Source organism: Nilaparvata lugens, chromosome 7 (assembly GCF_014356525.2).
Source record: "Nilaparvata lugens isolate BPH chromosome 7, ASM1435652v1, whole genome shotgun sequence".
NCBI classification, from domain to species: Eukaryota; Metazoa; Arthropoda; class Insecta; order Hemiptera; family Delphacidae; genus Nilaparvata; species Nilaparvata lugens.
In genome coordinates, this window is record NC_052510.1 from 31841734 (window position 1) to 31864390 (window position 22657).

The following is a 22657-nucleotide window of genomic DNA, read 5'->3' on the forward strand; positions in this document are numbered from 1 at the left end:
GTCAAGTTACGATTTTGAAAGTTAAATTGTTAAAGTTAAATTAACTACAGGAAAGCAATTCCAGTGCGAGAAAGATTGGCTATTACATTGCGCTTTTTGGCGAGTGGCGACTCTATACTAGTATCAGTTATTTGTTTAAAGTTTCCAAAAGTGCGATATCTATTTTAGTGCCAGAGATTTGTGAGGCTGTTATAGGTTTCCTGAAGGATAACATACAGGTGAGCAAAGAAAGAAAATTACTAAATATTGTTATTTTTAGATTCCTTTTATTTGTTTACGTTGTGCACTGAGTTGAATAAATCTAGACAAAAGTTAATTGTTAATAAATCTAGACAAAAAAAGTTGCAACCTGGTAGTGACTTGTTAATAAAATATGAACACAAAGTTAAGTTAATGTTCCAAAGTAACACAATTCATAAAATTAGAAATAAATGTATACATCAAAAAAACTCCAAATCAAACAAAGAAACTCTATAGCTTAAGAAATATATAGCTTAGCTTGAGTAATGTTTAGCTTAGCTTACATTATAGCTTACATTGCACTAGCACAAACAACAACCAAACAACAAAACACAACAAGTCACGACGACTAGCCTGCTTGAACTGAGTAACTGACGCAGCGCGACCACGTGGATCCAACAGGCGGGAGGGGTAGCGGGGTAGTTGCAGACTCAAGTTGCAACTCAAGTTAGCGCTGCAACTCGCATTGCCAACCGGGGTTGGCAACCGCCTTTGATCTTTACCGACTCCGGTCGGAAAACCAAATTTCGATTGCCAACTCGCAAAATCGGTCTCCAACTACGGTTGGCAATGCGAGTTGCAGTTGTTTTAATGCGTGCAACTCAAAATTGCCGATAAATGTCGGCAATCATTGGTTGCCAACTCCGGTGTAAACGCGGCTTTAGTGCAATTTCTTGCAATGTGATTGGGTCCATTGCATTTATAGCATACAAATCCCTGCCTGTGTCCTCTGTTGGGATAGTTATTTATGGGTCTCTTTTCAAATTGAGGTGTATTGTTATTATCCCTATTAGTCCTATAGAAAGCATCTCTCTCGATGTCTGCAAAATGTAAATTTTGTGCCTGGATACAGATTTCATCTAATTGGGCTAGAGTTGTAGGTTTGTTCATGAAAATTAACCTTGACCTTTCGTGAGGACTCAGACCACTTAATATTGTAGATACGACTTCAGCTTCTGATTTTTCCAATCTCAATAGCAAAGCACTGTCTTTTATCGACACCACGTAAGCTGATATAGGCTCAACCGGCGCTTGCAGTCGATAAAATCGATCTTTGACTATTGTTGACATAAGTCTCTGTGGTACAAAATATTTCAGAACCTCCTGGTGGAATTTATCAAAAGAGTGACTTGAATTGATCGCCATAGTGATTTTATCGCATAGAGGCCCAACTGTGAATGGCACTAATAGTTTTAGCATCTGGCCGTCATCTATTTGAGAAAATGACTGAATTTTTAGAGCAATAGTTAGAAACGATAACAAATCATGAATGTTCAGACCATCAGTAGGTTTCAAATTTTTAGTCAAAGATTCAATGGGGTTATGTATTTTTGAATACATTGAATGTTGTACCTGATTTTGATTTTGACTCAAAATTATATTATTGTCAGGGCCTGCAGATGCATTCACCTCTCCAGTTGGCGAATTTATTATGTTCACAGAAGGTATACTCAATAGTTTACTTGTACCTGGTTGATTTGAAACCACAACATTTGATGTATTTGGAAATGAGAATGCACTAGGCGATTTCATATTAGCTGGAGAAGGAGGCCTACTCTTAACTTGTTTACTTTGCAAATCTACAGTACGAGCAATGATAGAAGGCAACATATTTATCATTTCATACAACAAGGTCAATGATTTTCCTTGTTTATCTGGTGTTATTGTTGGAAAGGCTTTCAAAGATTGTTCAATCACTGAAATGAAATGAAGAATCTTCGATTCTAATTTCACAATTTCTTTTCTAGTCAGTTCCGACATTGATTCAAGTTCTTCCAATGAATATAGAATTCGAGAGCTAATTTCTTTTATTGTGCTATGAGATCTTAACGTTTCATAGGACACTTGTCTACGTTCAGTGAGGTCAGCGATCTTTTGTCTAAACAAAGTTCTCAGACAATCAACTGTCTGACTTTGCATTTCCGATCTATCTCAACCTAGGATTTCCAATTAGAAATAGAAATATAGAAATAGAAATAGAAACTTTTATTTGCCATAAAAAATTAAAATAAATACAAAAAATAGTGAACAATAGATTACAAATCTCAACAAAAGAAAAGCAAAAGTAACATTGTGTTCAAATACAAGCAAACATAATATTATGGCAAATGTACTGGGCGCAAAGAAATGAAATTTCCGTCCGCGCACAGGAGTATCAATAAATCTCTAAAATTACAATACAAGGACTATTTTGAAAATAAACTGAAAAAAAATAAACATCCATAATATAATGAGTAAGTTAATGAAAAAGAAACATTGTTATAAGAGTAATGAGAGTAATGAGGTCTATAATTAGAAAAAAAACATGTGATTAATATAATTAATTAATGTTCAGAATTAAACCAGCAATCATATAACCCAGGAATAGAAAGGTGGATAGAGCTAAGAAAAATAGTAATTGAATAGAACTTAGAAAATAGCAGCAACTGCCAAAAATACAATAACAGTTATGCAACCTAATAACCTGAAAGCTATATTATGTTGAAATGCCAGATCTTAGAAATATGAAGCTAAGGGAATATTGAATAGATTATCTTAGGATGTGGTACCAACTTTCAATCACATCAATATTGAGAGCCAAGATTATCTTCTTCACTTTTCTTTTGAAAATTGGGAGAGGATAACTAGCAGAAGCAATATCCTGAGGCAGTTGCTTGAAAAATCTTCCTTGCAGGAAACAGAAAGACTTTTGGAAAAAAGTACTATGAGGTCTAGGAATGGGAAACCTTTCAGCAAACCTAGTTCTCCTATCATTGGCCTCGTGCCCCAAGGTAGCGCCTTCATTCCCACTAGACCAATAGAATTGAGATAATACCTTGAAAACATACAAGTGTCTCAGAGGCAAAATTTTCATAGACTGAAAAGAAGAGAATAAATCCAGATTTTCTTGATTATCAACTATTGCTCTTACTAAGGCTCTCTGGAGTGACAATACAGGCTTCAAATGGGTTATGTAAGTACTTCCCCAACAAACTAATCCATATGAGAGACGAGACTGAGCAAGGGCAAAATAGAGGTCTCTCAGAACAAATGTTGGACACAAGTTTCTAAGACTGAAAACCCTATGTAGAAGGCAACGCAAGTATTTTTTCATTGACTCTATCTGGTTTTTCCACAATAAATCATCATCAACGGTAATGCCAAGATACTTTACACTTCTCTCTTGATTTATAATTCCACAGCCACAATCAACTTCATTGCAACCAACAAAATGAAACTTCAAGGGCTGGATAAGCATGAATGAAGATGCAATCCCAAAATTCAGGTAGATGGTTTTCTCAAGGTTCAGGCTCAATTTATTGTATGCAAACCACACAGAAATCAAGCGAAGGTCATTTGACATCTGATCATACAGATCCGAATCTGAGGTTGCACCATAAGAAAGGGCAGTGTCATCAGCAAAAACTGTGAACCTTCCACTGAAAGGGCCATGATACAGGTCATTAATATACACCAGGAACAGGATAGGTCCCAATACAGAGCCTTGTGGAACTCCACAATCCACCATAAGAAGTGGACTAGAACTCAAGCCAATGCTAACTGCCTGAGACCGTTCAGAAAGGTATGAATAGAACCAAGCTAGAGGCAAACCACGAATACCAGCTGCTTCCAATTTCCTAATGAGTGTTGCATGGTCAACCGTGTCAAAGGCTTTCCGAATGTCCAAAAACAAGCCAGATACTCTTCTTACCTCTCTATTATTGATGTTCAAACATATCTCTGAAATGAACTTTCTCAAAGCTAACTCAGTTCCTAGGCCCTCTCTAAAACCAAATTGGCAATTTGAGAAAAAATTAGTTGAATTTAGGAAAGTCAACAAGCGATTTTTGATCAGTTTTTCAAATATAACTGAGAAAACAGAGAGAAGAGAAATGGATCTATAATTCTGGATTAATTTTGGGTTACCTTTTTTGGGAATTGGAACTACTTTCGCAATTTTGAGTTTACATGGAAAAACACCCTCAGAAATGCTTAAATTAAATATGAAACATAACACTGGACTGATGATTGTGCTTATTTTCTTGACCATGACTGATGAGTATCCATCGATGCCAGGGGCCTTAGAGTTTTTCAGGGATGCAATGACTTTTTCAATCTCCAAAGAAGAAATCGGATACCAAAACAGTGATCTATCACAACGTGGCTCTCTGAAAACATTGTTATAGTCGTTCAACGCTTGCTGAGGAAAAGGGGGTGGAACAGCAGACTTAGGTGCAGAGACAAAGTATTCATTGAACAGATTAGCAACCTCTGAATCTTCACTTACAACACCATCCTCGGTTACCAAATTGAATTTACTTTTCTTGGCTCCTCTTCCAATCAATTCATTGATAAGTTTCCACTGTTTTTTGGAATTACCTCTTACAGTCTGGAACCGATCATAGTAATATCTCTCCTTTGCTATCTTTACCCACATTTTTATCTTGTTCCTCAAAGTAACAAATTCATGTTTCAATCTGATGTTCTCAGGCTCATTCATTGTCTTCTTATATAATTTGTCCCTTGACCGAATAGCTTCACAAAGTCCACTGTTCATCCAAGGCTTCAATAATCGTTGCTTGTGATTTATTTGAGTGGACTTAGTGACCTTAGATGATTGAATGGCAGAGTCCAAAACATAACAAAAACAATTATATGCGTGATTAACACTTTCGGCACTGAATACAACAGACCAATCCTGGATTGTAAGTAATCCTGTGAGAACATCCCAATTTATTTCATGAAATGAACCAAAATTCACCCCTGGCCGAGACTTTTTTGCCAGCATAGAAAGACACACAGCTCTGTGATCACTCTTATAGAGACCTCAAGAACAGCAGAGCGCGCAGAAGATGGACCAACACCTCTCAGCAACACATGATCAATGCACGTTGAAGTATTTTCCGTGACACGTGTATCAATATCAATCAAATTTTCAAGACCACTAGAAGAGATTATTTCAAAGTACCTGTCGCTAATTCGATCAGAATTATTAACATTTATATTAAAATCACCAATACATACAACAACCGAACTCTTAATGCTACTCAACATATCACTAAAATCAGTCAAGAAACGATCAACCGGAACTCCATGCCATCTATAAATTCCTATCAGAGTGAAGCAAACATTATTGTACACACATTCCAATATAAGAGAATCTGCCCCATCAATCTGTCTAGCTACTGTGCAACAGGTGAATTCCTCCTTGTGATAAACAACAATACTAAATATTGAAATATTGGAATATCTAAATAAAGGAACAAGTAAATGGAAGTCGAATAAAACATTTTTAGGTATAGAATAAACTATTGGATTATGACTTGAGAGAAGGTTATAAGGAAGACTCCTTATAACCCAGTAAGATATTCGTATAAGATACGTATATGATTCAAACCTGGAATAGGATGAAATTATTAAAAAATTGAAAGAAAGAATTTAAACTAGACCATACCTACAAACCTATTGAAGTTTTTTTTCCAAAGGGCTCAAATTGACTAGGACCTGAATATAGAATAGTTTCTAAAATATTTAGAGTAATTCAATGTAAAAATAAACCACTAGTTACATTAATTAAATTCACTTGGAAAACAAATAACTTGAAACAATATCAAACTAAAACCCTTTAGTAACAAATTGATCCAAAATGAGCTCAGAATATAAATAATCTAGATAGTCTACAACAAATAAATTAAGAATCATACAGATTGATAATCTCAAGCAATCACTGTTATGAATAGATAAGAATCACAACCTCTAAGAATTGATAAGAGTTTATCTACTTCGATTAAATTCATCTCGATTAATAGAAAAATAAGTGGAAATAGAAATTCAAGTTGCATTGACAAATAATACGGTATTCAATAACAAAATTCTAATTACCTCAAAATAATGAAAAAAATATTCAAAATATTCTAATATGATTATTTAATCTTAACTGTTATCAGTCCTATTATTGTCTAAAGATGTATATTCTGTGATATAGCCTATATATTTTAACTTATTCATAAATTAGGCCATTATAAATGCAATATTACAATTGTCAGAAGCTGTACAATATCAAATTCCGGAATCTAATTCAATATTATTACAGAATCAGTGATCAGATTAGAGAGAATAATATTGATTGTGCCAAATAGTTAATTATCTTAGAAGTGAAATATTCTCCAAATTCATGTATTTACCGAAAAAATTGAAAAATAACAATAATATACACATACATAAATATAATCTTAGACCATTAGTGTCCACTATATTAATATCATAATATTATAATAAGTATAGAATCACATATATTATAATAAGTGTAGAACATCTTCATGATGACAGTAGGCTATATGTTGACTGTATCAGATTTATCGTTGAGATATAGTATTTATTTTGAGGTATACGATTTATTTGAGGTAGAGTCTAATATGATTATTCAATATAACTGTAATCAGTCCTATTATTCTCCAAAAATGTATATTCTGTGATATAAATATATTTTTTTAATTTTTTTTTAAATTTATTTATAAATTAGGCCATTATAAATGCAATATTACAATGTATTATCAGAGATGTAATATACTATTTCATTATGAATGGATTGAAGTAATGATTCCAAATCAAAGATAAAATAGGTACTGAGCTAAATCCTGTACATCCCGAAAAAACATTTTACTGATATTGATAAGTGCTACCTGTTATCTAAGTATTCTCACAGCTATTGATAGCTTAAATACAAACAATAGGAGAACAGGATTAATAATGAACGAAATAAAATTCATTATTATCAATATAGAAGTCCAATAATTGAACTCTATAAAGGAAAACTCAACTGAATAAGATACCGTACTAACCTGGCACATTGATATGACACTTCCAACTACACACACGTCCAAAATAAATAGACACATCATACATGAGTAAGGCAATCATGAAGAAGTCTATTCTCGAAACTGCTCAAGATCATTCTCCGATTTGATAATGAAAATTTTTCCGTCGTCTACCTTCCTAACTTTGACTCGACCCGCTCGATCGCACCACACATGACGCACCAATCCGCTCTTCTGCAGCTCTCTTGAAGCGTTGAAAAGTTTTCTCTGGCCCTTGGAAAGCGCCATATTGACGAAGATCCGGCCATCCCCATTCAGGTTGATTGACTTGGGAGTGAGTTTCTTCTTCTTGTTTCTTTCAAGTAAAAGATGAGCATCAGTTCGACGTACGAATTTGACATGAAGTGTAGGGGGGCGACCTCCACTCGGCTTTCCCAGTCTATGAGCGCAGTCAATTGATTCACTGTTCAAATTAATGTCCAGCGCGCGACCCAACGAGGTAACAATCTGAACAACATCTTCACCAACGCTTTCAGGAATACCATGAATTTGAACGGAATTTAGACGGGAGTATTGATCACGCTCTACAAGAAGCGCTAATATTTTGATGTTTTCAGCTTTCACTTTTGCGTAATCACTCTTCAATGAATCAATGGAATCCTGTTGCAGCTTAATCTTTTCATTAAGTAGTTTGTTACTAGCGATATGGTCATCAAGTTTTTTCTCTAGATTTTTCTGAGAAGCTATAATGTCCATCTTGAATTTTTCAAACAGCGAAACAAGAGTATCCCGATCAATCACTTCACGAGTCGGATTCTCCTTATGAATAGATTTCACCGGTGTAGAGTCCGATTGTGAACGTAAACGTCTCTCATTGGAAAAGCAACTATCACACGACCACGATTTGGTTGACAAAATTTCAATTTCAGAGTCATCAAGTTTCAGACACTTGCCGTGAAAAGAAGACTGGCACTGAGAGCACTGAAGTTGATTTTTCTCGTTTCTTTTAATTGATACTAAGCACTTACCACACACAGACATGGTTAGAAAAGTGAATAACCGATTCTAAAAATTGCAAGAATTTCAGTGTTAAACAATACAACGATGGAAAGTTCCAATTCAACAGTTTACGCGAGTCAGTATCAGTCAGATAAGATACGGTCAACGGAGCATTTAACAAAAACAACCGTTCACTACGACTGCCTAGTCGATACTGAAGGTATCAATTCGAACAGAAGTTAATCTTTTACTAATACATCTGGGTTAATTTTATGAGACAAAAATGAATTAATTACACGGTTACTTGTAAATGCCGTTTTCACTATCTCCAGTGTAACCGCCATGTTATCCTATTATAATCAAATCTACTAATTATTTAATACTTATTACTTCTACACAATTGAAAAGCTTGATAATTCAATATCACTAAAATTTTTCCTACTTTAGATAAATTAATGGAATCTGATAGTCTGGAACCTGCTACTCATTAAATCACTTTAAAATTTCATTAATTTAATAATATTCCATCAGAATTCAATTTTCCCATTTCAAATTTTAAATTTCCAATTCCAACACAAAAACAGTACCAGAAAATTCACTAATTAACCGTACGTTCTGCTACCAATTTTATAGTGTCTTTTGGGAACCTAAATTCTCAGACAACTATAATTAAGTTTGGAAATCATGCGAGACCCTGATGGTGGAGGGGTTAGTGAAATTTCTAGTACTATTCCAGTGGTGAGGAATCCGAAATAAAAATCATTTGACGATTGATTGCCTCTATATTAAAAATTTAAATTCAAACAAAACTTTACAATAAATACTTTCTTCAATTGAAGATTATCTTTGTCTTTAAGAGACCAAATTTAATTGTATTTACGTCTTTAAGAGACTAAAATCTAAGGGACACATTGAATTCTGGTGGGGAAAGATCAAGTACTCATCTTGTAGTTGTCGTCGCGATGTCCGGAGTCCCTGGCGGAGATGGATGAAGGGCGAAGATGATTAGTCGTCCTCCAGGAATGTTCAGGCGTCGCGGCGACAGATCCAAAAGGGAGTTAGTCTTGTTCTCTCCTCATCAGCGTTCAATGACGTACGATTCCATCCATGGTTGGAAGAAGTCGCCGGCCCTTTTACAATGGAAATTCTCAGCCCGATACAGAAACCTGATTACAAATTTACAACAGAATTAGAAACATAATAATTACCAATATCTAATAGGATTGTATTCAATTGATGATCTAGGTAGATCATCAAATAAATACAATTCACCGCTTCCTATGAGGAAATAAATAATATAAATATGAGAATAATTTATTGTTTATTAGGCACTCCCAAAAGCAAAGGAAATAGCTCTAGCAAATCTGAGGTAATACGAATATCAGGAAATTGTCCAAGTATTTTTATTTTTTATTCTGATTTGTCTAAATAACCTAAAAGATTATGTTCAATTATGTAAGAGGTTGAGTTTATACTTTTTATTCTTCCAATTGACAATAAGATGATTTTATTATAAATGTTTTGATTCTTGAATAATAAACACAAATAATGAAAAATTTTTTGATCAGCTGTTTTAGCACTGAAATTTGGCCAATCTGAATGTCAACGTCAACAATGCTTGTTGTCGTTGACTTCGGAGGTTTAGGTTAGAAGTTCTATCCTACTCTGAAAATCGAATTTGAATAATTTATAATATATAAATCTATTCATCCAAATAAAATGATATTATCTTATTGCAGAATACTTATTCAACTCTAGAAGCATAAACTGATTCCGTTTCATAAACCATTTTGTAAACACGTTCACATCAAATCAGAATCAGCTGACTTCAAGGTTATTTTACAGCCCTAGGGCCATAAAACTTTTACCGGCCTGGTCAGAAAACAGTCATTTTCGGCCTCCATATGACGCACGAAAACCAGCTCATTACATCCAAGTGGGGCGAAAAAATATTACTGGAAATTGTAAGAAAATCTCAAGGAACAGTTAACACTATGACAGCTGGGATTAGAATGATCGCTCTCCTAGTTTTCAGAGGCTTCCAGACTGATCAGTTCTACCATAAAACTTTAAAATATTTACCCGATCGCCTGTGAATTTCTCTTCGCCCACTCTCTTTCTCCTCAGTAAATAAGGAAGGTGATACGTTCACGCAAGAAGGAAACTAGGAGAGAAAAGTTATTTCCATTAGTAGATATAAAAGGCCGGTTCTGGGGCACAAGTGCCCCAGAACCGGCCTTTATCTCAAGGTCATCCAGGCGCCTCAAGGTCATCCAGGTCAACCACCCAAACCTCAAGGTCATCCAGGTTAACCACCCCTAACCTCAAGGTCAACCAGGTCAACCACCCTAACCTCAAGGTCATCCAGGTCAACCACCCTAACCCCAAGGTCATCCAGGTCAACCACCCTAACCTCAAGGTCATCCAGGTCAACCACCCTAACCTCAAGGTCATCCAGGTCAACCACCCTAACCTCAAGATCATCCAGGTCAACCACCCCAACCTCAAGGTCATCCAGGTCAACCACCCTAACCTCAAGGTCATCCAGGTCAACCACCCCAACCTCAAGGTCATCCGGGTCAACCACCCTAACCTCAAGGTCATCCAAAAAAAAAAATAAATAAAAAAAAAAAAAAAAAATTAAAAAAAAAAAAAATGAAAAAAAAATTAAGAAAAAAAAATTAAAAAAAATTAAAAAAAAAAAATGAAAAAAAAAATTAAGAAAAAAAAATTAAAAAAAATTAAAAAAAAAAATTGAAAAAAAAAATGAAATGAAATAAAAAAAAAAAAAATAAATAAAAAAAAAAAAAATTAAAAAAAAAAAATGAAAAAAAAATTAAGAAAAAAAAATTAAAAAAAATTAAAAAAAAAAATTGAAAAAAAAAATGAAATGAAATAAAAAAAAAAAAAATAAAAAATAAAAAAAAAAAAAATTAAAAGCACATAAAATCGGGAATAAATGGAAAAAAGGGGAAAAAGGGGAAAAAAAATTCCTCCGGATCCCGAACTGGTGTATAAAAGGAGTTGTTCTACAAGGAGTGGTACATTGTGTCTAGTGCAGTCGTGCCGTCAGTACATGTGTGTGTGCCACCAGTATGTGTGTGTGTGATTTCGGCGTATTGGTTTTGGATTACTTTCATCTTTATCAACATCAAGAGTAAGTACCAATGCATTTTATAGTTATATATATATATATATTTATATTATATTCATGATTCAACAATTAAGCTCAAAAGAGTAGAATTTTGAAGTAGATGGTTTGAGACTGACAATTAAATTCTAAAATGACTTAAATTCGAAAATGACAAGTTTAATTATTATGAATTAGGTTCCAATACATAGAGTAAATGACATAGTCAAACATGACTAGTGTAATTATGAATTAGGTTCCAATACATACAAGTTAAGAGCTTAATTGTGAATTAGGTTCTTTGAGTTGGTGGTTGTAATCCATCCTAACCTAAAAAACGTATAATCATAAAGTAGATCCTAGACCTCCATTCACATGGTTGTAATTCATTCTAACCTAAAAAACGTATAATCACAAAGTAGATCCTAGACCCCCATTCACATTCCCCCATCCCCACCCCACCCCACCATACAGCTCCGGACCATCATCCTCTAGAACATAAACACCTATGAACCTCCATCCCCGACCCACGATCCTAGATACCGATTCACCACCTTCATCCCCCACATCTGTTGATAGTGATTTTATATATAGAGTTGAATACTGCATACCATACTAATACAATATTGTTCTGCATTGTTCAAGATGAGCTGCACGATGTCAGCAAACAGCAAACTCTGTGGACGAGTTTGTTGTCCTGGAGGAGGCATTCAAATCCTGACTCACGAATCTATACTACAATAATGCATACAAGGATGAGCCTGCCAATGATTTCCACACGTTTCTGAGCAGTCTGAAGGATAAAATTGTTCACATCATCAGTCAACAACTGCAAACACATGGAGCAATGAAGTTCAATCTAGTATTGGAGGCAACATATTTCCGCAGCACCCTTGATAAGACCTTCTTCGAACAAGAAGAGTCTCAGAATGTCGCCTTCAAAACTCCAAACTACACAATCTTCAGTATCATCAATCTTCCAGACATCATCAACCAAGCGTGCATGACCCTACTGGATGAGGAGTCGAAATTCGAAGGAAATTCCAGTGGATGGAGTTTGCTTATCATCGATTGATTGCTCATCAGAAGTGGACCTCAATCCATAATACCAGTCATCCAACCACAACCAGTCATCCAACTGCCACCAGTCGCCCCACCATCGTCACCAGTCGTCCCACTATCGCCACCAGTCGCCCCACTATCACCACCAGTCGCCCCACCATCGTCACCAGTCGCCCCACTATCGCCGCCAGTTGTCCCACTATTGCCACCAGTCACCCCACTATCGCCGCCAGTCGCCCCACTATCGTCACCAGTCGCCCCACTATCGCCAAGAGTCGCCCCACTATCGTCACCAGTCATCCCACCATCGCCGCAAGTCACCCCACAATCGCCACCAGTCGCCCCACTATCGCCACCAGTCGCCCCACTATCACCGCCAGTTATATAACCACAACACCTACATGCATATAGCTTTGATCATAGGCCTACATACTCAAGTGGCGCTCGGCCAGCATATTCATCTTTGAACTTTCCAAGCACCATCTTGTTTGCATCCGAGTAGCATGGGTGGTCTGCAGGGTACTCTGAAGTGTCAAAGATATCTTTAAGCTGCTGATTGTTGATGATGTCATTGTATAGGTTCTCAGTTTTCACGATGTAGAATAAGCTGTCAGTATCCTGATAAAGCAGTTGTAGGTTCTCTTTGTATGTAGGTTTCATCACATCATAGTGGAACTGGTAAATAAGGGTCTTGCTGATGTCAAGCACTGATAACCCCATATAGATGGGCTTATTGAGCTCCACTTTCTCTTTATGCATTGTAACAGCACAGATATTCTCTCCAAATATGATATGATCTTTGTACACTGGTCGAGCAATCAGTTTCTTCAATCGATTCTCATCATTCACTAGCTCAATACTCATTCTTTTTCACACATTCTCCATCGTCTTACCAAACACAGCGTTGTTCATGAGTTTGAAAAAGTTCTTTTCAAACTTATTCTTCAACTGCTGTCGAAGTCTGGTGTTTAGCATGATGTAGGGTGCTAGGGAGTCCTCCTGCTCAAACCTTACACCTCGATGAACTTTAGTGATTTTCATTCCATGCTGTACTGCTTGCTTGAGGGTGCGGTAGTGACATACATATCATTCACGGTTGCTTAGAGCTGTCATGAGTCATATATGATTAGATTCAAGAGTTTTCTTGTTCTCTGCAAGAAATAGGAAATCATTGTGCTCATCATGCAATTCGGAAGGGTACTCAATGTCCACCTCTAGAATGTATCCAATCTCCATATCATCCCCTAAACCTGTAATACCCATTGTTACTGCTTCCAATTCAGTCAGATTTCAACTCAGTCAAATGTCATTGATACCAGATGGCGATAAAGAATCACCAGTAAGTTTGCTGTATGATAAGGGAAAGTATTATTGTAATAATGTTCGAGAAAGTAAAATACTATTGAATGTATAACCATTGTAATATGATAATAAAGAAATAAACCCTCATTGGCTGATCCACTGTCTAAAACTACTCTCATGTAATGATGTAAACATGTATGAAATAAACCTCATTTTTTGTGTTAACCATTGATTGAGAGTTTCATTATTTCTTATAGGTAAAAAAATCACCTTACTTTACTTTAAGCATTGTAATTTCAACGACCCCCACTCCACCTCCCTCTGTCACATGACCAATGGCTACCAGCATTAAGGACTCTAGCTCAAGATGGTCATGCACGACCTGTCACTCTACATGCTCATGGAGACCTATCACTCCAGATCAATATGTACATGGTAGACCTACTGGATCAAGATGTCCATGAGAGACTCTAGATCAATATGGTCATGCTGCTCTAGAGATCAAAATGGTATTGAAGATAGATATTTTCAATGACTCCCACTCCATGCTCAGACATGACATATTCTCAATGACCCTCACTCCTCCTGTCACATGTCTGTATAGCATAATTGGGTCGTCCACTCAGTGGTCAGTCAGTTCAATTACTGATCAGTCTGTTCAGTTACTGATCAGTCACTGAACAGTCACTGATCAGTCTGATCAGTCACTGTTCAGTCACTGTTCAGTCACTGATCAGTCTGATCAGTAACTGATCAGTCACTGTTCAGTCACTGATCAGTCTGATCAGTAACTGATCAGTCACTGATCAGTCACTGTTCACTTACAGCAAGCTGCAATGAGCTTAGACATAGTTGTTAAAGTATACATAGTATAGGAGTTAGAAGAAGGCTACAATTGCTCATTATTGCAATCAAACAGGTATATTGTAGGAACAATAGTTAAGAGTACAAGGCACATCCTGCACTATCAACTCCTATAGTAAATTTCTAAGAGCTTCTAACACATTGAAGAAGATTTATCTTCCCAACATGCCAAAAAAAAAAAAAAAAACCGGATTGTGTAGGATATTTCCTTATGGATAAGCCGACTTTATCGTTAGGAGACGATATGTATATTTCCAATGAGAAAAGTATATAAATAATAAGTTTGCGAGTAAAGCTGTTTATGGTTTCCTGTTCTAAAAATTGCTCCACTTCTTGACCGCATATCCTTTCCATTCAATGATTAGGAAAAACATCCTATTATCTCATTCACACAAAACAATGTTTCCTCGATTCCTTCCACTCTAATAAAAATAAAAGCAGGATATATGCGGTGTGAATCATTTCCCGCGAACTCTATTCTTAGTCCAGGTGTGAATTTGTTCTATTATGAAGTGTTTATTCCTTCCACTCTTATCAATATTGAAACAGGATATGCGGTGCAAATTATCTAGTTCTATAAAAACTTATTACTTCACTTCGCTAAAAGCAATCTACTGCTGATAGTCTCACATTCCATGTATCAAATTCTAAAGTCGCATGAAGTTGTAGGAAGGATTACCGGCAACCCTTGGCTGCATTACTGTTACAACTCACGCATTGAATGCAGAAAGCTTAATTGAGAGATCCATACATAGTAAAACATTATTGGAAATGGCAATTTTGTATAAAATTAGAGCTCTATATGATTTCATTATAATAACTACCGATTGCATTAATTTGATGCCGGGGTGATAGAATGAGAAAAGTAGAAATTCAAGTTGTAATATAACTTGAAAGATATTGACTAAAGTGGAATTGTCTGTCATATCAGCTCCATTCTTGAATGAAAATCGTCAGCCTTATACTGAAATGAAATTGAATAATCCAATATTAACTTAATATACTCACTGTTCTCTGTACGGCTTCTGAAATTATTAAAATGGAATAGAAGTTACCAAGTACCTTTTTTTTTTGTATTCTCCCATTCATCGATTCTGATAGAAATTCCCAAATCATGAACCTGAAATTCAGATTCATCCCAGTTCTGAATTGAAACAAAACCATTTATTCTAATAAATTTATAAATTTCAATTCATAACATCATATAATATCATAACTCACTATCCATAAATGTTTCCAATAGAAATTTACTATAGGAGTTGATAGTGCAGGATGTGCCTTGTACTCTTAACTATTGTTCCTACAATATACCTGTTTGATTACAAATAATGACAAATTCTACCCCTTCTTATAACTCCTATACTATGTATACTGTAGGAAAAATAGTTGATATATTTTACAGTTTGAAAACCTGGAAGCATTGTGTGTCAAACTATTGGATAGAGGAAGAAGTTGAGAACCCCAACATAGATATGATTTTTGAAATTAGAATCAAGCTAGATGTTCTAGAGCATAACCCCAGTAGGAATAAGGAAAGAGTTATTTTCTGTATCTGATTGCCTTGACCACATCATCAGCTGACTTGCTTGTAATTGGTATAGCAAAGGCGAACTTACTAAGACAATTGATAATAGTAATTATTTATCTATAACCTTTGTTCTGTTGAGCATATGGTATCATCTCAACAAGGTCAGCTTGATAGAGGTCATAAAGACCTTTGACTGTAACCTTTCTTGTTGGGAAGTTCCAACAAGCTCGCTTGTGCAGCTCTTGTGCTAATACTGTCTTATCCATACTGGATATATGAACTTGCTAATTAGCATTTATATAGGCATCAGGCTGTTGAGCTCAACCATCATGAACTTCCTACATGGTATGATAAAGACAAGTTTATCATAGAAGGAGGCTTCCTATTGTATTTACTACACCTTAAATGTCTAAGAGTGCTTACTCTAGAAGTTGAAGGGTGTATGGAATAAGATGTACAACATATTTCTCTTGAAATAACACACTCTCTCTTTTATTGATACATAGCATAATATATAAACTGAGCATTCATATGAATAATAAGATTATTTACATTACAATTCAATAGATTCAGTCCAATATATCGAGAACTATCCAGTGATATAATTCACCCAATCTATCACTTATTTCGCAGAATCCTCTGCTGAATGAGAATTTCAAGATGGCTGCTCCCTCGCATAGGTCGGTATAGCTTGACACTTCGGCATCATGAAAGATGGATTTTAGTGTCTCTAGAAAGTTTTGAGCTGTTCCAAACGGTTCTGGTAGGTCCTTATCTCCAAACTTCAGAAATGGTTGTACAATCCATTGGTTGCTGGTTACTAGTAGGCAGTCTCTGCACTCACACATATCTGCTTGCTCCACTACAGGCTGATGTTGGCAGTGGTAGTGGTAACAGCAGGAGTACTAGCTGGAGTAGTAGCTAGAGTTCTAGTTGTAGCTGATGCTAGTTCTTTACAGCACGGTGCACAGACCTCAACTGTTGATGACCGCTTCCAAAAAGTTTTGTGATGTGAATGTAGAGCGAAGACATGTGCGCAGTGGATTTGTTGACACTTCCTGGCATGAGGTATGACATCACTTTTCAAGCAATTTTCTCAGAATACTGTACTGGGATGCATCACCATCTATTTTATAGTCATCATTTGATAAGGGACGTGACCGTTTAGCAGGGATAGTACTGCTTCCTGACTCATTAACTTTATCAATGAGCTCATCATGTGATGAGGAATGTAGCCATTTAGCTTTTGTGGAACTGCTAGCTGCCTGAACCTTAGGAATTTCTTGAGAGTCAATCATCTCTTCCTCCTCATCCTCCTCCTCCTCCTCCTCCTCCTCCTCCTCCTCCTCCTCATCCTCCTCATCAATGTGTGCTAGGGTGGGGATCTTGTAATGTCCATGTGCAAGAGTTGTAATTCCATCATCTAGAATTTACCTCTTCTCATCAGCTTTGCTCAATGCCTTCTTTCTCATGACTTGGGTCATGATCTGATGTTTCCTAGTACCAAACATCACTTGTTCTCTATAGATATCCTCATCACCATATAGACAATCTAGATAGTCTTGGAAGCCTATGTAACGTTCAGCATCTGGATGCATTTTTGAGAGTTCTCGCCCAAGTATTGGTCTCCTCACTCCTTTAGCTTTCTTTATCAATCCACTTGTCAGCTGATTTGGATCACTATTGTAACACCTACAGGCATATAGCTTCGATCGTAAGCCTACATACTCAAGTGGCACTTGGCCAGCATATTCATCTTTAAACTTGCCAAGCACCATTTTGTTTGCATCTGAGTAGCATGGGTGGTCTGCAGGGTACTCTGAGGTGTCAAAGGTATCTCTGAGCTGCTGATTATTGATGATGTCGTTGTACATGTCCTCTGTCTTGACAAGGTAGAATAAGCTATCAGTATCTTGATATAGGAGTTGAAGACGGTCCTTGTAGATGGGCTTCATGATGTTATAATGGAATTCATACATGAGGTTTTGCTGATGTCAAGCACTGTCAAACCAATATAGATAGGTTTGTTCAGCTCCACTTTCTCTTTATGCATCGTAACAGCACAGATATTCTCACCAAAGATGATGCAGTCCTTGTACACTGGTCGAGCAATCAGTTTCTTCAATCGCTTCTCATCATTCACTAGCTCCATACTCAACCTTTTTCGCACATTCTCCATCGTCTTACCAAACACAGCGTTGTTCATGAGTTTGAAGAAATTTTTCTCAAACTTATTCTTCGACTGCTGTCGAAGTCTGGTGTTTAGCATGATGTAGGGTGCTAGGAAGTCCTCCTGCTCAAACCGCACACCGCGATGAACTTTAGTGATTTTCAATCCATGCTGTACTGCTTGCTTGAGGGTGCGGTAATGACATACATATCGTTCACAGTTGCTTAGAGCTGTCATGAGTCGTACATGATTAGATTTGAGAGTTTTTTTGTTCTCTGCCAGGAATGGGACATCATTGTGCTCATCATGCAATTCGGAAGGGTACTCAATGTCAACCTCCAAGATGTAGCCAATCTTTTGAACATCTCCAACACCCTCAATACCTCTGCTCACCCCCTCCAACTCATCTTTCTCCATCCACTGGAATTTCCGGCATGGAAGTGGTTGGCACATTGCCCAGCCGTACAGATTGTTTGCATCTGTGTACAAGAGATATGATGTAGGCTTCTCGGGGTCAATAGGCGCTCCTGTGTGGGCATTGTTGGCTACAGCATGACGGTGTATACAATTTGTTATTCCTCCTCTGATACCTCGCTCGATAAACATGTACATGTCATAGTCAGTAAGGAGCTCAAGCTTGACTTTAGTATATTTCAGCATGACATCAAAGGAAAAGCCTGGAGATGTAAAGTAGTGAGCACAATCCAAATCATAAGTCTTCATGCATACATCGCGGAAGCTCTCAAAGACATCAGCAACAGGAGAACATCTGTTTTCAAGTATAGGTCACTGTATTCTCCCAGAGTTCTACAACTGAATTGGTTCCACACAGTTTGAGCATGTTCATAATCATCACTGCTAACACTCCTATCAACCAGCTTGCTGAAAAATGCCTCTTTGGGTGGTAGCAATGTTTCTTCGAGTCTCTGCCATGAATCGCAGTAGTCGTATGGAAACACTCCTTTCCTTGAGACAAGGCTCAATTTGTTTCCAAACACCTTGGCAGTATGTGGCAGCACTTTGGACAAGTCTTCTGGATTCGATGCTGATTTGACTAGGTTGGTGACCAGATTGTCTAAACTATCAGGTGTAAACCTGAATGTATCGATGAATTGAAGGTGCATTTTTGGAGATATTTGTTTGGTGAATGATATATACTTTTCCGATAAGTTTGGGATGACAGACAGCCAATCCTTATCTCTACCCAGCTCTGGAATAATGAGGTGTGTATCGTAGTTTGAAGAGTTGTGGAGAAACATTGGTATGAATGATTGTCGCTCTCACTGCAGGTTGCATTTATGGCATAATGCATTCTGGTAGATACCAGTTATATGACAATGGTCATACACCTTATCTTTATTGAACCATTCATTGCAGGCCTCACAGAAATCAGCTGCATTATGTCATTCTTTCTCTCTTTTGGTTAGTGGGAGCAACTTGATATTCCTGCAGTCAATTGCTTCATCTAAATCTTTTGCATACATGGTGAGGGTCTTCATGAAATGTTTGGCGGCATCAGGACCCCTGTAGACAATCGGCTCATGAGGGATTAGGTTAGTGATTGTCAGCCAGGAATCTTCCAAATATGGGTCCCGCACAAAGTATAAGCAGTAACTCATTGCCCGATGATACTGGATAACTTTGGTAGCTTCACCAATCCATTGTTCATTGTCTTCATCAGGTTTCTCCAGGATGCACTCAAAATCAGCGTATGCTACAACAGGTACTCTATACTTTTGCACATGTTTCTCAAACTTCAAGGTTGGAGGTTTACCATCTTTTCCAACCTGTGGCATGATGATTCTTGCTGTATTATTGCAAGCACAATACTCCTCATGCTCAGCCATCCTGCATTCTCCATCTCTGTTCTGGGTGTAATGGGTGAAACATCGTCTGCAGATGATAATTTTATGCTGATGTTTTGTGAGTTGGGAACCCACAAGTCTTTCAAAATTTTTAATATAGCAGTAGTGGCTATTTGATTTATATTCATTATCATTCTCAAGGGTGCTGTTTTCATCATCATCCTTACTCTCACAGAGGAGGAGAAGATCAAAGTGATCTGCCTTCATTGCATTTCCAACTCTTCTTGGAAATATAACGTTCTTCTCATCCACACCATAAATATTAACTGATACCTCCGGATTATCTTTCTCAAATATATCGATTTGGTTGATGGTAGTGGGAAATCCAATGCCTGAAAAGTTGTATCTCTCTTCCAATTGATGGTATCGGTTGTTGACTTGTTCAGGATTACTGCCTTGTACATGTTTGGCGAGGATAGCCCATTTGAAACATTGCTGGTCCTTGTTTATAGGATTGATGATTGCCTTTCGTGCTGATAGAAGAGGTGGAAGACTGATGTAGGATGATCCATGCAGGGGAGTATGTTCGCTAATCCTGATGAGCAATCCATCAATGATAAGCAAACTCCATCCACTGGAATTTCCTTCGAATTTCGACACCTCAGGTCCAGGATCTACTTTATGATTATACGTTTTTTAGGTTAGGATGGATTACAACCACCAACTCAAATAACCTAATTCACAATTAAACTCTTAACTTGTATGTATTGGAACCTAATTCATAATTACACTAGTCATTTTTGACTATGTCATTTACTCTATGTATTGGAACCTAATTCATAATTAAACTTGTCATTTTCGAATTTAAGTCATTTTAGTATTTAATTGTCAGTCTCAAACCATCTACTTCAAAATTCTACTCTTTTGAGCTTAATTGTTAAATCATGAATATAATATAATATATATATATATAACTATAAAATGCATTGGTACTTACTCTTGATGTGATAAAGATGAAAGTAATCCAAAACCAATATGCCAAAATCACACACACACACGTACTGGTGGCACACACACATGTACTGACGGCATGACTGCACTAGAAACAATGTCCCACTCCTTGTAGAACAACTCCTTTCATACCCCAGTTCGGAATCCGGAGGGAATTTTTTTCCCTTTTTTCCCATTTTTCCCATTTATTCCCAATTTTATGTGTTTTTAATTTTTTTTATATATTTTTTTTAAATTTTTTTTAACTTTTTTAAATTTTTATTCCTTTTTTAATTTTTTTTTTAATTTTTGAAAAGAAAAAAAAAATTTTAATTTTTTTTTTTGGATGACCTTGAGGTTAGGGTGGTTGACCTGGATGACCTTGAGGTTGGTGTGGTTGACCTGGATGACCTTGAAGTTAGGTTGGTTGACCTGGATGACCTTGAGGTTAGGGTGGTTGACCTGGATAACCTTGGGGTTAGGGTGGTTGACCTGGATGACCTTGAGGTTAGGGTGGTTGACCTGGATGACCTTGAGGTTAGGGGTGGTTAACCTGGATGACCTTGAGGTTGGGGTGGTCGACCTGGATGACCTTGAGGCGCCTGGATGACCTTGAGATAAAGGCCGGTTCTGGGGCACTTGTGCCCCAAAACCGGCCTTTTATATCTACTTCCCTTTTGCAAGTTTAGAACTATGGGATTGATTCAGCAAACTTCTGGCGTCTAAATCGTCGTGAGAACAGATAATTCCAAGTGGGATCGTGGGAACCAAGGACTTTAATAAGATTCTGATCATAATTATAACGATTTTAGAAATGATGGCTAAGTTGCCAATGAACAAGAATAAATTCACTATCTTCATGGGAACTGAAAACTACTAACTTAGCATAGAATAAATTTAATAACTCAAAATTTTGGTACAAAAGTAGGCTCAATGTTTTAGAGTGACACAGTTGGCTCAATGTTGTGGGGTGACAGAGTAGGCTCAATGGTGTAGAGTGACACAGTCGGCTCAATGGTGTGGGGTGACACAGTTGGCTCAATGGTGTGAGGTGACACAGTCGGCTCAATGTTGTGGGGTGACAAAGGTGGGCTCAATGGTGTAGAGTGACACAGTCGGCTCAATGTTGTGGGATGACAAAGTAGGCTCAATGATGTGAGGTGACACAGTCGGCTCAATGCTGTGAGGTGACAAAGTAGGGTCAATGATGTGAGGTGACACAGTCGGCTCAATGCTGTGAGGTGACAAAGTAGGGTCAATGATGTGAGGTGACACAGTCGGCTCAATGATGTGGGGTGACAAAGTAGTCTCAATGGTGTAGAGTGACACAGTCTGCTCAATGTTGTGGGATGACAAAGTAGGCTCAATGGTGTAGAGTGACACAGTCAGCTCAATGTTGTGGGGTGATAAAGTAGGCTCAATGGTGTAGAGTGAAACAGTCGGCTCATTGTTGTGGGGTGACAAAGTAGGCTCAATGATGTGAGGTGACACAGTCGGCTCAATGTTGTGGGGTGACAAAGTGGCTCAATGATGTAGAGTGACACAGTCGGCACAATGTTGTTGGGTGACAAAGTAGGCACAATGGTGTAGAGTAACACAGTCGGCTCAATGTTGTGGGGTGACAAAGTAGGCTCAATGGTGTAGAGTGACACAGTCGGCTCAATGTTGTGAGGTGACAATGTAGGCTCAATGGTGTAGAGTGACACAGTCGGCTCAATAGTGTGGGGTGACACAGTCAGCTCAATTGTGTGAGGTGACAGAGATGGCTCA

The 22657-nt window shown here is 37.2% G+C and overlaps 1 protein-coding gene across 1 annotated transcript in view; it reads right to left on the bottom strand.

Moving 5' to 3' along the window:
* Nucleotides 1-21952: 21952 nt before the first annotated feature.
* LOC120352188 (coagulation factor V-like) overlaps nucleotides 21953-22657 on the bottom strand; it is a 41615-nt gene continuing 40910 nt past the window's right edge. Inside the window, exon 3 of the mRNA XM_039431904.1 lies at nucleotides 21953-22410. Within this exon, the coding sequence (XP_039287838.1) occupies nucleotides 21953-22410 (458 nt within the window). The remainder of the gene's footprint in view (nucleotides 22411-22657) is intronic.